This window comes from Dendrobates tinctorius, unplaced genomic scaffold, assembly GCF_039654945.1.
Source record: "Dendrobates tinctorius isolate UK_male_01 unplaced genomic scaffold, ASM3965494v1 ptg000012l, whole genome shotgun sequence".
NCBI classification, from domain to species: domain Eukaryota; kingdom Metazoa; phylum Chordata; class Amphibia; order Anura; family Dendrobatidae; genus Dendrobates; species Dendrobates tinctorius.
This window is the reverse complement of record NW_027361680.1, coordinates 497501-515427: the sequence shown is the minus strand read 5'-3', so window position 1 is coordinate 515427 and position 17927 is coordinate 497501. Positions and strand designations below refer to the sequence as shown.

The following is a 17927-nucleotide window of genomic DNA, read 5'->3' as shown; positions in this document are numbered from 1 at the left end:
ATGCCACCCAAGAAAGCAACCAAGCGAAGCAGGAGAAGGCAGGAGACCACTGCAGCACCATCAGCACCACCACCACCCCAAATGGAGCAGCAAATAGAACATGCTGAGGAGGGGAGGCCAGCAGCAGATGAGAGACAGTAATTATCAAATCCCCCATTCCTCCAAACTAGGGCCATGGAATATCAAGATATTCATTGGCCCTTTGTTTCTCTTTATTCAACAGCCGCCAAAGAGATGCAGCAGCAGCAGCAGCAGAAATGGCATCACTGGCAGCAGCAATACCCACAGCCATGGAGTCTGGCCATCAACAGGACAGCACATCTTCTTCTGGGAGCCCTCCCTCGCATCGTCAGCGTTTGACGGTAAGTTTTTATTTTCAAAATCCATCATCTCTGTAATATATGTCTATTCATTGCCTTTTATTTCAAAACAGGAATCACAAGATGAAGAGGAGCTCCCAGAAGAAGAAGGAAGGGGTGGACAGACACCTGGAGTGGGCTCACAATTGGTAAGTTTTTTGCATCAAACGCAGAAACACAACATCACACTACACACAACACATAGAAAACAATGTTCTGCAGACCACACACAGCAAACAAATGCCTACATCCAAAGACATAACATTTTTTGTTTTCTTCTCTAGTCTTCCCAATCTGGTGCTCGGCCAAGAGGTCCTCGCAGTGCCTCCCAGGGTCGTCGGCGACAGCAACGCGGCGGTCACCAGCGTGTAAGTATAAATATTTTTGCTTTGTTTTTTTGCACTTTTTATTTCATTTCTTTTGTGGAGGCTAATTATGTTATTTTTGTCTTTTTCTTTAACAGCCTTCACAGCGTGCTCCCGACTCTGACGGTGAGGATGGAGGACTCGATGTGGACCACCTCATCGATCTCGTCAGAGAAAGGGAGCCGCTCTGGAATATGGCTGACCGCCGCCACGCTGACCTTATCGTTACCCGACGACTCTGGGAGGAAATCTGTTCGCTCCTTGTGGGCCGCTGGGAGGACCTCGAAGCTCGGGCCCAGATTAAAGAGCGTAAGTATATACAGTACCGGTTGCTTGATGTAAACCAGTGTTTCCCGAACTCCAGTCCTCGTGGTCCCCACGGATCATGTGTTCAGGATTTCTATTTACTATGGAAATCCTGAAAACATGACCCCTGGGGACCATGAGGACTGGAGTTTGTGAAACACTGATGTTGTATACTAACCACTCCTTTCTCGTTTCAGGGAACAGAATTGTGAATCGGTGGCGGTCTGTGAGGGATCGTTTCAAGAAGGAGTTCAATAAAGAGATGCGGGCCCCGAGTGGATCTGGAGGACGCAGGAGCAAGTACAAGTACGCACAAGCCCTGTCGTTCCTCCGGGAAACAATGCTCACCAGAAGGTAAATATTACACACCACATGTGAAAAAAATGTTAGATGTAACTTTTTTTTTTCAGCCAGGGCCATACCATGTCAGTATTTTAATTGTTTTTTTTTCTCTTTATTCCACAGCACGGTGAGCAGCACTCGGGAGCCTGCACGATTGGACCCTTCTGAGGCGATCCCTGAGGAGACCGGCACCGAGGGACACTTCGACCGCCCCGGTACATCTGCACCTTCCCAGCCTTCCCACACATTCGACCCATCTGTCCCATCCACCAGCACAGGAGCATCGTGGCCGCCTACATTACATGAAGCTGCTGGTGAGGAGATCGCTTTCCCTTTACCCCACCCTTCTGCCCCTGCCACCTCTAGTACACCTGCGGGTACTGGGCGGCAGCGGCAGAGGGGTCAGGAAAAGAGTTATGCGCAAGAGTTCTTGCATCTGAATGCATCTTTCCAGAACTGTCTCAAAGTCTTGTCAGAGCAAATCTCCGCAGGCTTTCAGCAGATCAACTCCAGCATTCTGGAGGTGAAGACACTTCTGCAAACCATGCATTCAGAAGCAAGATCTTCGCCAAACCACACCTTTTTCAGGTCTGTTGTGGAGCGCATGGCAACACTATCTCCTACCCAGCAGATGCATGTAATGCATTCGTGCCACGGTGCTCTACAGCAGGTTACCTCCCAACCTCCACCTCCCACCACTGTAGTTCCTCCACCTGCACCCCCTCCAGCCACTTTCCATCCTCCCCCTCCTATTACATCTGCACCCCCTCCAGCCACTTTCCATCCTCCCCCTCCTATTACATACCAGCAACCTCACCAGTACCAGACATCTCCCCACTTCCAGCAACCTGCCCCGTACCAAACTCCTTCCCCGTACCAAACTCCTTCCCCGTACCAAACTCCTTCCCCATACAACTTTCCATCAACATCATCTGCTCCTACAGTCCCTGCCCAACCCTCCACTCCACCGCCCACCACCTCTTCTGCCTCCCACATGTCCACCCATTCTGTAGCTTTTTCCACACCTTCACCTCTAACTGTTCCTTCCCCACCACGATCCCAGTCCTCTCTCCACACACCCAGTGTCGAAGTGTCCCGCAGCCCCTCCAGCAGTATTTCCACCCCACAGTACACAGATTTGTAATTTTTTTTTTTTGTAATAAAAATGCCCATTGGGTTTAAAACCTTTATTAAAAAAGTTTTTTGCACTTTAAAAACATAAAAAAAAAAAAAAATTTAAATAAAAGTTAAATTATCATTTCACAATGGTTGTCTGTCATTTCTTTCTGCGGCGAACTATGTTTTAAAAAAAGGTTAAATACAGGGTATTTCAAAGGTAAAAAGGTATTCAAAACCAGGTATATAACTGTGGGTAAATTTTAGCTTTTTGCCACAGTTGTGTTCCTGGTTGTGTTTGAAGCAAAGTATTTCACCTAAAAAGTTGTGTTTATTGTTGGTGATTTCCTACCAATGTACACAACTTTTGTTAAAAGGTGAAATACTTTGCATAAAACACAACCAGGTACACACCTGTGGCCTAAAGGTAAAAATAGTAAGACCATGACAAGATAGCCAACTTTGGTTGGCAAAGGTATATACTGTTGGTCCAGAAGGTACACAAGTTTAGGGCACAAATCTTTCACACTCTGTCATCCCAGTGTACTCTGCCTTGAGGTGACATAAAGTATAGTGGAAAATTGTCCCTGAAACCGTCACAGAACTTCTAGTGGTAATATTTCCAATGACAACATCCATCTTCGCCAGTAACTTGCTCTTCTCTCCAACCTGCACTTTCTTCTCTACAACCTGTCAAAGAAGGGCTGTAGGAACATGCTATATCTAGTTTTCCAGTAGCCAATCCCGTTCGGAAGGCCACAAGGGTCAATTTTAAAAACCGGATCCGGCGTAATCCGTCGAAAAACGGATAGAAAAACGGATAGAAAAACGGATGAACCGGATGAGACGGATCCGGTTTTGTCTGTCAAGAACAAGACGGATCCGGCAGAAAACCGGATCCGGCACTTCAGGTTTTACAAAACATTTGCCGGATCCGGCATTCCGGCACGACGCCGGATCGTGCCTGACGCCGAAAACCTGATGTGTGAAAGTAGCCTAACAGTTGCCCTGATTGTGTGGACCAGCCATAATGTTAAGTGTGTAACAGTACAGACGCAGAGGGCTAATGGATGCATAAAGCATGTGGGAACATGATGCGGGGAACCTGGTTATGGTAAAAACTTTTGGCTGTGCCACATAGGGATAGATTAGGTTAATGTGCTGAGGCGGTAGGCCAGTCTGAATAAATGAGTTTTCAAGGCACGCTTAAAATTGTGGGGATTGGGGACTAATCGCATTGACCTGGGAAGTGCATTCCAAAGAGTTGGCGCAGTACGTGTATAGTCTTGGAGACGGAAGTGGGAGGTTCTGATTATTGAGGATGCTAACCTCAGGTCATCAGCAGAACGGAGGGCGCGGGTAGGGTGGTATACTGAAACAAGGGAGGAGATGTAGGGTGGTGCTGAGCCATGGAGAGCTTTGTGGGTGAGGGTAATAAGTTTGTACTGGATTCTGTAGTGGATGGGTAGCCAGTATAATGACTGGCACAAGGTAGAGTCATCGGTGTAACGATTGGCGAGGAATATGATCCTGGCAGCAGCATTCAAGACAGATTGGAGGGGGAGAGTTTGGTAAGAGGGAGACCGATTAGAAGAGAGTTACAAAAGTCGAGACGAGAATGAATAAGACACACAGTAAGAGTTTTTGTGGAGTCAAAAGTAAGAAAAGGTCAAATTCTAGAAATGTTTTTGAGGTGCAGATAACAAGAGCGAGCCAGTGATCGTATGTGGGGGACAAAGGAAAGCTCGGAGTCAGTAGAATGCATTTATATAAAGGTTGCGGTCTGAGCAGTTTTCTTCAGTCAGTTAAAACTATGAAGGCTGCAGCGAATCATCGACTGCAATACACACCTGACATCTATATATAAGCCACGCCCACTCCACATAGCAACCAATCACTAAGCAACTTTCATTTCACCAGAGCTGTTTAAAAGATGAAAGCTGAGCTGTGATTGGTTGCTATGACCAACAGGTTTCCTTGTAGACAGTTATGGTAACTGAGGGCTATTATTCTTATCATTTCTATGGTGTTACCATCCTTCTGCAAAGTGGGAAATAACACAATTTATTACCGTGCTGACACTGACCACCCTCTGACATAGACTGCAGGGGGAGCCCAGTATCACACAGGATAGGATTAGATGCATGGCTCAGCAGACTGTATCACACAGGATAGGATATTAGATACACAGCTCAGCAAACAGTGTCACACAGGATAGGATTAGATGCACAGCTCAGCAGACAGCATCACACAGGATAGGATTATGTTGTGAGTTCATTTTTCCCTTCACCATTGAGGTCTGATGAACTCCCTCCTCTGGTGAAGGAAGGTAGTGAGGCTGATTACCAAACACCTGGGCAGCTAGATGATGACTGGGTGGCTGGAATTGAGGACTGGATATAAGGCTGCCGACGCCCTTCTTCCTGGCTGGTGCTTTTCCTGCTGGATTCTTGGAGACCAGTCTGATTCCTGCTTCTCAAAGCTAAGTTTTTCTGCTCTGCTTTGTACTCTTCAGTTTTGTTTTTGTTTTGCCTTGTTTTTTGGGAGTTCTGCCATCCCCGGCCGGGGGTGAGCTGAATTCCATTTTTGTCTCTGATCTGTTGATCTTTTGCTCTGTCTTCAGAATAGACCTGAGTGCTGATATAGTCTTTTGAAGCCTAGCGACTTCAGGGCCTGTTTTTCCTATCAGTCGGTTGGCTCATTTTGATAGGGTTTTTGCGGATGGCAGACAGCAGCTTTCCTATCCTGTCCTACGTAGTTAGCTTGGGCCCCATCATTTGCTCAACCTATCTTTCTATCTGTGTTAGTGTGTTCATCTTGCTTCACCGTCATTATATGTTGGGGGCTGCCTATTGCTTTGGGGTCTGCTCTGGGGCAGTTTAGTTTTTCCCCTTTCTGTCTTTAGGCTATGTAGTTCTCCAGCTGTGATCGAGGGGTCTAGGACACCGTAGGAACCCCCCACGGCTACTGCTAGTTGTTGTGGATAGGTTCAGGGGTCTGCAATCCGATAGCTGCCAACCTCTCTGGTTTTTCTGGACTTAGCTGGTATTTTGTTTTTTCCTCCTTCGGTGACTCATCATAACAGAATCATCAGCCATACCGCAGATCCTAGGGTACTCAATAGCAGGAGAGAATTGTAAAAGGGAAGGAAAAAAAAAATGGTTAAAAAAAGGTGTCAGAATTTTTTTTTTTTGTGTGTGCATAATTTTTCCTCTATATCTCTGAGGCCGTAGGGGGAATTTTGAGGAATGGAGATGAAGCAATTGTCTGATCGTGTGGAGCAGCTCGCTGCTGAAGTGCGGGGAATCTCCGCCTATCTTGCTCATTCACATGCTGCTGAACCAAAGATTCCCACTCCTGATGTGTTTTTTGGGGATCAGTCTAAATTCTTGAATTTTCAGAATAATTGTAAATTATTTTTTGCCTTGAAGCCTAACTCGTCAGGGAACTCCGCGCAGCAGGTTAAAATTGTCATCTCTTTGCTGCGCGGCGATCCCCAGGATTGGGCGTTTTCTTTGAAACCTGATGATCCTATTCTGAATAATGTGAATGCATTTTTTCAAGCCTTGGGGTTGTTGTATGATGAACCTAATGCTATTGATCAGGCTGAAAAGACCCTGTTGGCATTAAGCCAGGGTCGGGATTCGGCAGAGTTGTACTGTCAAAAGTTCCGAAAGTGGGCGGTCCTTACTACCTGGAATGATGGTGCCTTGGCAGCCCTCTTTCGGAAGGGTTTGTCAGAAACTGTAAAAGATACTATGGTGGGATTTCCTGTTCCCTCTGGTCTTGACGATTCTATGTCATTAGCCATTCAGGTGGATCGGCGTTTACGTGAACGCAAAACCACACGAGAGATATTGCCACCTGTTGAACAAATGTCTGAACCTATGCAATGTGATAGAGTTTTGTCTAGGGCGCAACGTCAAGAGTTCAGAAGGCGTAATAAGCTGTGTTTTTTTTGTGGAGATGCCTCGCATATTATTTTTGTCTGCCCTAAACGAGAGAAACGTTGTGCATACACGTTTTCTGTGGGTGGTGTTCAACCTAAGCTTCTTCTGGCAATTACTCTGATCTGCTCCCTGTCCACATTTTCCGCCAAGGCTTTTGTGGATTCAGGAGCAGCTCTGAACCTGATCGACTTGGATTTTGCTAAACGTTGTGGATTTCCCATGACACCTCTGCAGACGACTATCCCTTTGAGGGGTAATGATGCTACTCCTTTGGCAAAGAATAAACCTCAGTTTTGGACCCAGGTGGTAATGCGGGTCGCCTCAAACCATCAAGAAAATTGCAGATTTTTGGTGTTGCATAATTTGCATGATACCATTGTTCTGGGGTTTCCCTGGTTGCAAATCCATAATCCAGTTCTGGATTGGAAATCTTTGTCTGTGGTGAGTTGGGGTTGTCGGTGTGCCCTTAGTGATGCTCCTGTTTTCTCCACCTCTCCCCAGTCGCATGATGTTCCTGACTATTTGGCTGACTTTTATGATGTATTTAGTGAGAATGAGTCTGCGTCTTTGCCTCCTCATAGGAGTTATGACTGTGCAATTGAGCTGAACCCGGGGTGTAAATTCCCCAAGGGTCGGCTTTTCAATTTATCTGTACCCGAGCACGAGGCTATGCGATCCTATATTAAGGAGGCATTGGAGAAGGGTCATATTAGACCATCCTCTTCACCCTTAGGTGCTGGGTTTTTTTTCGTGGCTAAAAAGGATGGTTCATTAAGGCCTTGTATTGACTATCGTGCCCTCAACAAAATTACTGTTAAATATCAGTATCCGTTACCCCTGATTTCTGATCTATTCTCCAGAGTTAAAGGTGCTTGCTGGTTTACCAAGCTTGACCTCAGGGGGGCGTATAATCTTATTTGCATTAAGCATGGGGATGAATGGAAGACGGCGTTTAATACTCCGGAGGGACATTTTGAGTACCTGGTGATGCCTTTTGGGCTCACTAATGCCCCTTCTGTCTTCCAGTGCTTCATGAATGATATATTCCGAGACTTTGTGGATAAATTTTTGATTATTTATCTGGATGATATTTTGATCTTCTCCAAGAATTGGGACTCTCATGTGGAACATGTTCGGACTGTGTTCCGGATTTTGAAGGAGAATACCCTGTATGTCAAGGGATCGAAATGCCTTTTTGGGGTACAGAGGATTTCATTTTTGGGATTTATTTTGTCTCTGTAAACTATTGAAATCGACCCGGCCAAGGTTCAGGCCATTTATGATTGGGTTCAGCCCACTTCTTTGAAGGCCCTCCAGAAGTTTTTGGGTTTTGCTAATTTTTATCGGAAATTTATAGCTAATTTTTCTGGTATTGCCAAGCCATTGACGGATTTGACTAGGAAGGGTGCTGATGTGCTGAATTGGTCTCCGGAGGCTGTTTCTTCCTTTCAGGAGCTGAAGCGAAGATTCACTTCTGCTCCGGTTTTGCGGCAACCTGATGTCTCACTCCCGTTTCAGGTGGAGGTGGACGCTTCTGAGATTGGTGCAGTAGCGGTGTTGTCCCAAAAAGATCCTGTGACATCTAAAATGAATCCTTGTGCTTTCTTTTCCCGAAAGTTCTCCCCATCTGAACGTAACTATGATGTGGGGAATCGGGAACTGTTGGCCATGAAATGGGCATTTGAGAAGTGGAGACATTGGTTGGAGGGAGCCAAACACCGAGTCGTGGTCCTTACTGACCACAAGAATTTGATTTACCTGGAGTCGGCCAAGCGCTTGAATCCTAGACAGGCTAGGTGGGCCTTGTTTTTCACACGTTTTGATTTTATGGTCTCTTTTCTTCCGGGCACTAAGAATGTCAAGGCAGATGCCCTCTCTAGGAGTTTCCTTGCTGATTCTCCTGTTGTGACTAAGCCTGCTACCATCTTAGGCGAAGGGGTAGTTCTTTCTGCCATCTCGCCCGATTTGAGACGTGCTCTGGAAGAGTTTCAGGAGGACAAACCTGAGCATTGTCCCAGTGGAAAGTTGTATGTTCTTGACCAGTGGAGGAAGAGAGTGATGTCTGAAGTTCATTGCTCTGCATTGGCTGGTCATCCAGGTATTTTTGGTACTAGAGATCTGGTGAGTCGGTCTTTTTGGTGGCCCGCCTTGTCTCATGATGTCAGGAATTTTGTGCAGTCCTGTGGGACTTGCTCCCGGTCTAAACCTTGTTCTCGCTCTAGTGGCTTGTTGATGCCTTTGCCGGTGCCCAGGAGGCCATGGACCCATATTTCAATGGATTTTATCTCTGATATGCCTGTCTCTCAGAGAATGACTGTTATTTGGGTGATTTGTGATGGATTCTCTAAGATGGTCCATCTTGTACGACTCACTAAGTTGCCATCTTCCTCTGAGTTGGTGCCCTTGTTTTTGCAACAGGTGGTTCGCTTGCACAGGATTCCTGAGAACATTGTATCTGACAGAGGAGTTCAGTTTGTGTCTAGATTTTGGAGGACTTTCTGTTCCAAGCTGGGAATTCAGTTGTCCTTCTCCTCTGCGTTTCACCCTCAGACCAATGGGCAGACGGAGAGAACAAACCAGACTTTGGAGTCGTATTTGAGATGTTTTATTTCTGACGATCAGGATGATTGGGTTTCATTTTTGCCCTTGGCCGAATTTGCTTTAAATAATAGAGCTAGTTCTGCCACTTTGAGGTCACCTTTTTTTTGTAACTTTGGTTTTCACCCTCGATTTTCTTCAGGGCAGGTGGAGCCTTCTGCCTGCCCAGGTGTTGACACTGTGGTGGAGAGAATGCACCAGATCTGGGACCAAGTAGTGGATAAGTTGTCTCTCTCCCAGGAAAAGGCCCAGCGGTTTTCCAACCGGCATAGGACCGTTGGTCCCCAGTTTAAGGTGGGTGATATGGTTTGGTTGTCATCAAAAAATATCGCTATGAAGGTGGCTTCTCCTAAGTTTAAGCCTAAATTTATTGGACCTTACAAGATTTTGGAGATTATTAATCCGGTCTCTTTTCGGTTGGCTCTTCCTGTCACATTTAAAATTCATAATGTGTTTCATAAATCCTTGTTGAAGAGGTTTGTTGAACCAGTAGTTCCTGTGGTGGCACCTCCTGACCCTATATTGGTTGAAGGTAACATGGAATATGAGGTAGAGAAGATACTGGATTCCCGTCTGGCTAGACGGAGACTCCAGTATTTGGTTATGTGGAAGGGTTATGGTCAAGAGGATAATTCCTGGGTCTCTGCCTCTGATATTCATGCCGAAAGATTGGTGCGTGCCTTTCATCGGGCTCACCCGGATCGCCCTGGTGGCATGGATGAGGGTTCGGTGACCCCTCCTCAAGGGGGAGGTACTGTTGTGAGTTCATTTTTCCCTTCACCATTGAGGTCTGATGAACTCCCTCCTCTGGTGAAGGAAGGTAGTGAGGCTGATTACTAAACACCTGGGCAGCTAGATGATGACTGGGTGGCTGGAATTGAGGACTGGATATAAGGCTGCCGATGCCCTTCTTCCTGGCTGGTGCTTTTCCTGCTGGATTCTTGGAGACCAGTCTGATTCCTGCTTCTCAAAGCTAAGTTTTTCTGCTCTGCTTTGTACTATTCAGTTTTGTTTTTGTTTTGCCTTGTTTTTTGGGAGTTCTGCCATCCCCAGCCGGGGGTGAGCTGAATTCCATTTTTGTCTCTGATCTGTTGATCTTTTGCTCTGTCTTCAGAATAGACCTGAGTGCTGATATAGTCTTTTGAAGCCTAGCGACTTCAGGGCCTGTTTTTCCTATCAGTCGGTTGGCTCATTTTGATAGGGTTTTTGTGGATGGCAGACAGCAGCTTTCCTATCCTGTCCTAGCTTGGGCCCCATATTTGCTCAACCTATCTTTCTATCTGTGTTAGTGTTTTCATCTTGCTTCACCGTCATTATATGTTGGGGGCTGCCTATTGCTTTGGGGTCTGCTCTGGGGCAGTTTAGTTTTTCCCCTTTCTGTCTTTAGGCTATGCAGTTCTCCGGCTGTGATCGAGGGGTCTAGGGCACCGTAGGAACCCCCCACGGCTACTGCTAGTTGTTGTGGATAGGTTCAGGGGTCTGCAATCCGATAGCTGCCAACCTCTCTGGTTTTTCTGGACTTAGCTGGTATTTGGTTTTTTCCTCCTTCGGTGACTCATCATAACAGTGTTAGATACACAGCTCAGCAGACTGTATCACACAGGATAGGATTAGATACATGACTCAGCAGACAGTAACACACAGGATAGGATTACATACACGGCTCAGCAGACAGTATCACACAGGATAGGGTTAGAGACACGGCTCAGCAGACAGTATCACACAGGATTGGATTAGATACACAGCTCGCAGACAATATCACACAGGATAGGATTAGATAGACAGCTCAGCAGACTATATCACACAGGATAGGATTAGATACATGACTCAGCAGACAGTAACACACAGGATAGGATTACATACATGGCTCAGCAGACAGTATCACACAGGATAGGGTTAGAGATATGGCTCAGCAGACAGTATCACACTGGATAGGATTAGATACACAGCTCAGCAGACAGTATCATACAGGATAGGATTAGATACACAGCTCAGCAGACAGTATAACACAGGATAGCATTAGATACACAGCTCAGCAGACAGAAACACAAAGGATAGGATTAGATACACAGCTAAGCAGTCAGTATCACACAGGATAGGATTAGATACATAGCTCAGCAGACAGTAACACACGGGATAGGATTAGATACATGACTCAGCAGACAGTATCGCACAGGATAGGATTAGAGACACGGCTCAACAGACTGTATCACACATGGTAGGATTAGATACACAGCTCAGCAGCCAGTTACACACAGGATAAGATTAGGTACACAGCTCAAGAGACAGTATATCACAGGATAGAGTTAGATACACAGCTCAGGAAACAGTGTCACAAAGGGCAGAATTAGATACACAACTCAGCAGACAATATCACACAGGATAGGATTAGATACACAGCTCAGCAACAGGATGTGCCAAAGAAGAGGACATTTTCATTTCATGACTTCTACTCATTTCATCTGATTTGCCTTTTGATTTTAAATGCCTCCAGGTTCCACTTCAACTGGCATTTACAATGTCCATTAACAAGCCTCAAGGACAGTCATTGAAAGTAGTAGGGATCTATTTGCAATCTCCATGCTTTTCTCATGGTCAACTTTACGTGGCCTGTTCAAGAGTTGGAACTGCCAAAAATCTGTTCATCTTTGCACCGAAAGGAAAAAACAAAAATGTTGTTTATCAAAAGGATCTTGAATTAGTTGAAAATAAAATACCATCAATACTTAGGTAATCGTTTAGTTAATTTGTGTTGCAAATCTGTAGTGTTGAATATACGATGTGAAATATTTTATGTGCAATATAATCATTATAATTTATTATAACTAACCACAGTTAGTTACTATGCCCGCTCTTCAGCTAGTATTTATATAAGATGACCGTCAAAGGACACAGAGCTGATTATAGAGGATGGTGCAGTGCGGGGATGAGTGTAGAGTTTTTCATTTCATGCTGAATCTTGGAACTATTAGTATGATGTTGTCTAACAGTGGATAGTCCATTTAGTCCTTTATGTTATGTAAATGTATTTCAGACTACAGTCTGCAGTATAAAAAGAAGCTCAAACTTTTCAACCTCTGGCCAATGGACTGTCACAACTGAAAAGGATGGAGATCAAGAAGTCACTCAATTTGATGCTGTGTTGATCTGTACTGGGCATCATACATTTCCCAACTTACCATTATCTTCTTTTCCAGGTAATTATGTCTGTTATCACAATATCCTTTATTATAGTTTAAATATAATCATAGAATGTTAGAATTGGAATGGACCTTCAGTGTCATTGTGCCCAACCCCCTGCTCAATGCAGGATTCACTAAACCATCTCAGACAGATGTCTGTCCAGCCTCTATTTGAAGAACTCACCACCTCTCGTGACAGCCTATTCCACTTACTGATCACCCCTCTCTGTCAAAAAAAAATTTCTAATATCTAAGCTGGATCTTCTTCCTTTCATTCCATTGCTTTTCGTGTTTCCATGCAAATGAGAATAAGGATGATCCCTCTATACTGTGACATCCCTTAAGATATTTGTAGACAGCTATTAGTCTCCTCTTAGCTTTTCTTTTTGCAAGTTAAACATTCTTCGATCCTTTAACTGTTCCTCGTAGGACACACTTTGCAGTTCGCTCAACCTCCTGGTAGCTCTTCTCTAAACTAATTACAGTTTTTCAATGTCTTCTTTAACACCTTCCTGACATCTGACGTACTATCCCATCCATGGGACCCGGGCTCCTATGCCCATGGACGGGATAGTACATCATAGCAATCAGCGGCGCTCAGGGGGGAGTGCCGCTGATCGCGGCCGAGTGTCAGCTGATTATCACAGGAGACACCCGGCACTATGTGTCAGGGGTGGTCACGGACCGCCCCCCGGCACGTTAACCCCTGACACACTACGATCAAACACGATCGTGGTGTACCAGGGGTTAAGGGAAGCATCGGCAGGGAGGGGGCTCCCTCCGTGCTTCCCTGAGACCCCCACAGCAGCGTGATGTGCAGCGCTGCTGCTGGGGCCTCCTTCCCTGCAGGTCCCCGAATCCAATATGGTGGCAGGGACCTTCGGGGGCCTGCAGGGGGCCGGTTTCCTCACTGCCTGCAGAGCGCAGGCATGAGGAAGCCTTCTGCAGTGCCTGTGTCAGATCGCTGATCTGCCACAGCGATCTGTGATGTGTCAGGTCAGCGATCTCACACATGACAGTGATGTCCCCCCCCGGGACAGTGTAATAAAGTTAAAAAAAAAAAAAAAAAGTGTAAAAATAATTTATAAAAAATCGCTAAATAAATTAAAAACAAAATATTCCCTAATAAATTCATTTTTTAGAAATAAAAAAAAATGAAAGTACACATACAGTGGGGCAAAAAAGTATTTAGTCAGTCAGCAATAGTGCAAGTTCCACCACTTAAAAAGATGAGAGGCGTCTGTAATTTACATCATAGGTAGACCTCAACTATGGGAGACAAACTGAGAAAAAAAAATCCAGAAAATCACATTGTCTGTTTTTTTTTCATTTTATTTGCATATTATGGTGGAAAATAAGTATTTGGTCAGAAACAAAATTTCATCTCAATACTTTGTGATGTATCCTTTGTTGGCAATGACAGAGGTCAAACGTTTTCTGTAAGTCTTCACAAGGTTGCCACACACTGTTGTTGGTATGTTGGCCCATTCCTCCATGCAAATCTCCTCTAGAGCAGTGATGTTTTTGGCTTTTCGCTTGGCAACACGGACTTTCAACTCCCTCCAAAGGTTTTCTATAGGGTTGAGATCTGGAGACTGGCTAGGCGCCACTCCAGGACCTTGAAATGCTTCTTACGAAGCCACTCCTTCGTTGCCCTGGCGGTGTGCTTTGGATCATTGTCATGTTGAAAGACCCAGCCACGTTTCATCATCAATGCCCTTGCTGATGGAAGGAGGTTTGCACTCAAAATCTCACGATACATGGCCCCATTCATTCTTTCATGTACCCGGATCAGTCGTCCTGGCCCCTTTGCAGAGAAACAGCCCCAAAGCATGATGTTTCCACCACCATGCTTTACAGTAGGATTGGTGTTTGATGGATGCAACTCAGTATTCTTTTTCCTCCAAACACGACAAGTTGTGTTTCTACCAAACAGTTCCAGTTTGGTTTCATCAGACCATAGGACATTCTCCCAAAACTCCTCTGGATCATCCAAATGCTCTCTAGCAAACTTCAGACGGGCCCGGACATGTACAGGCTTAAGCAGTGGGACACGTCTGGTACTGCAGGATCTGAGTCCATGATGGCATAGTGTGTTACTTATGGTAGGCCTTGTTACATTGGTCCCAGCTCTCTGCAGTTCATTCACTAGGTCCCCCCGCGTGGTTCTGGGATTTTTGCTCACCGTTCTTGTGATCATTCTGACCCCACGGGGTGGGATTTTGCGTGGAGCACCAGATCGAGGGAGATTATCAGTGGTCTTGTATGTCTTCCATTTTCTAATTATTGCTCCCACAGTTGATTTCTTCACTCCAAGCTGGTTGGCTATTGCAGATTCAGTCTTCCCAGCCTGGTGCAGGGCTACAATTTTGTTTCTGGTGTCCTTTGACAGCTCTTTGGTCTTCACCATAGTGGAGTTTGGAGTCAGACTGTTTGAGGGTGTGCACAGGTGTCTTTTTATACTGATAACAAGTTTAAACAGGTGCCATTACTACAGGTAATGAGTGGAGGAAAGAGGAGACTCTTAAAGAAGAAGTTACAGGTCTGTGAGAGCCAGAAATCTTGATTGCTTGTTTCTGACCAAATACTTATTTTCCACCATAATATGCAAATAAAATGAAACAAAAACAGACAATGTGATTTTCTGGATTTTTTTTTCTCAGTTTGTCTCCCATAGTTGAGGTCTACCTATGATGTAAATTACAGACGCCTCTCATCTTTTTAAGTGGTGGAACTTGCACTATTGCTGACTGACTAAATACTTTTTTGCCCCACTGTATTTAGTATCGCCGTGTCCGTAACGACCCGCCCTATAAAACTGTCCCATTAGTTAACCCCTTTAGCGAACCCCATAAAAAATAATGCTTTATTATCATACCGACGAGCAGAAAGTGCAATAACGCTCGATCAAAAAGACGGATATAAATAACCATGGTACCACTGAAAACGTCATCTTGTCTCGCAAAAAACGAGCCACCGCACAGCGTCATCAGCGAAAAAGTAAAAAAGTTATAGCTCGCAGAATAAAGCGATACAAAAATAATTATTTTTTATATAAAATTGTTTTCATTGCATAAAAGCGCCAAAACCTAAAAAAATGACATAAAAGAGGTATCACTGTAATCGTACTGACCCGAACAACAAAATCGCCTTATCAATTTTACCGCACTCGGAACACTGTAAACGCACCCCCCAAAAGAAATTCATGAAATGCTGGTTTTTGTTCATTCTGCATCCCAAAAATCGGAATAAAAAGCAACCAATAAATGTCACGTGTACAATAATGGTACCAATAAAAACATCAACTCGTCCTGCAAAAAATAAGACCTCACATGACGCGGTGGGTCAAAATATGGAAAAATTATAGCTCTCAAAATGTGGTGATGCAAAAACTATTTTTACAATAAAAAGCGTCTTTTAGCATATGACAGCTGCCAAACATAAAAACCTGCCATAAATAGTAAATCAAACCCCCCGTTATCACCCCCTTAGTTAGGGAAAAATAATAAAATTTAAAAAATGTATTTATTTCCATTTTCCCATTAGGGTTAGGGCTAGGGATAGGGCTACGGTTACTGTTAGGGCTAGGGTTAGGGCTGAGATTAGGGTTAGGGGTGTGTTGGGGTTAGGGTTGGAGTTAGAATTGGGGGGTTTCCACTGTTTGGGCACATCAGGTGCTCTCCAAACGCAACATGGCGTCTGATCTCAATTCCAGCCATTTCTGCGTTGAAGAAGTCAAATGGTGCTCCTTACCTTCCAAGCTCTGCCGTGCGCCCAAACAGTGTTTTACCCCCACATATGGGGTACCAGCCTACTAAGGACAAATTGCAAAACAATGTTTGGGGTCCAATTTCTCCTGTTACCCTTAGGAAAATAAAAATTTGGGGGCAAAAATATCATTTTTGTGGAAAAATAATGTTTTTTTTATTTTCACGCACGGGCGTTATAAACTTCTGTGAAGCACTTGGGGGGTTCAAAGTGCTCACCACACATTTAGATAAGTTCCATGGGGGATCTAGTTTCCAAACTGGGGTCACTAGTGGGGAGTTTCAACAGTTTAGGCACATCAGAGGCTCTCCAAACGTGACTTGACACCCGCAGACCATTCCATCAAAGTCTGCATTCCAAAACATCACTACTTCCCTTCCGAGCTCCGACGTGTGCCCATACAGTAGTTTTCTCCCACATATGGGGTATCAGCGTACTCAGAACAATTTGGACAACAACTTTTGGGGTCTAATTTCTCCTGTTACCCTTTGGAAAATAAAAAAAATTGGGGACTCCAAGATCATGTTTGTAGAAAAAATATGATTTTTTTATTTTCACGCCCGGGTGTTATAAACTTCTGTGAAGCACTGGGGGATTCAAAGAGCTCACCACACATCTAGATAAGTTCCTTAGGGGGTCTAGTTTTCAAAATGGGGTCACTTGTGGGGGGTTTCCACTGTTTAGGTACATCAGGGGCTATCTAAAGGCAACATGACAAACGCAGACCATTCCATAAAAGTCTGCATTCCAAAACGTCACTACTTCCCTTCCGAGCCCCGACGTGTGCCCATACAGTACTTTTATCCCACGTTTGGGATATCAGCGTACTCAAGACAAATTGGACAACAACTTTTGGGGTCCAATTTCTCCTGTTACTCTTGGAAAAATAAAAAAATTGGGGACTAAAAGATCATGTTTGTGGAAAAAATATGATTTTTTTATTTTCACGCCCGGGCGTTATAAACTTCTGTGAAGCCCTTGGGGGTTCAAAGTGTTCACCATACATCTAGATAAGTTCCTTGGGGGGTCAAGTTTCCAAAATGGCATAATTTGTGGGGGATTTCCACTGTTTAGGCACATCAGGGGCTTTCTAAACGCGGCATGGCGTCCAATCCCAATTCCAGCCAAAAAAGTCAAATGGCGCTGCTTTCCTTCCAAGCTCTGCCATGCGCCCAAATACTGGTTTATCCCCACATGTGGGGTATCAGTGTACTCAGGATAAATTGCACAATAACTTTTATTGTCCTGTTACCCTTGGGAAAATAAAAATTGGGGGTGAAAAGATCATTTTTTTTGGAAAAGTGTGATTTTTTAATTTTACGGCAGAACGTGATAAACTTCTGTGAAGCCCTGGGAGGTTCAAAGTTCTTACCACACATATATATAAGTTCCTTGGGGGGTCTAGTTTCCAAAATGGTGTCATATGTGGGGGGTTTCCACTGTTTGGGCACATCCGGGGCTTTCTAAACGCGACATGGTGACCGATCTCTATTCCAGCCAAAAAAGTCAAATGGTGCTGCTTCACTTCCGAGCTCTGCCATGCGCCCATATAGCTGTTTACACCCACATATGGGGTATCAGCGTACTCAGGACAAATTGCACAATAACTTTTAGGGTCCTGTTACGCTTGGGGAAATAAAAATTGGGGTAAAAAGATCATTTTTTGGGGAAAAAATAAGATTTTTTAATTGTACTGCTGTACGTTATAAACTTCTGTGAAGCACTTGTAGATTCAAAGTTCTCAACACATATCTAGATAAGTACCTTGGGGGTCTAGTTTCCAAAATGGGGTCACTTGTGGGGGGTTTCCACTGTTTAGGCACATCAGGGGCTCTCCAAACGTGACATGGCGTCCAATCTGAATTCCAGCTAATTTTGCGTTGAAGTCAAACGGCGCTTCTTCCCTTTTGAGCTCTGCCATGTGCCGAAACAGTGGTTCTC

At 44.7% G+C, this 17927-nt stretch overlaps 1 protein-coding gene across 6 annotated transcripts in view; it reads left to right on the top strand.

Annotated features, from left to right (window-relative positions):
- The window catches only part of LOC141065779 (flavin-containing monooxygenase 5-like), an 816973-nt gene that overhangs the window by 502173 nt on the left and 296873 nt on the right, over positions 1-17927 (top strand). For all 6 annotated transcript variants that reach the window (XM_073557933.1, XM_073557934.1, XM_073557936.1 and 3 more), the window contains one exon: positions 12071-12233. In XM_073557933.1, the coding sequence (XP_073414034.1) occupies positions 12071-12233 (163 nt within the window). The remainder of the gene's footprint in view (positions 1-12070; positions 12234-17927) is intronic.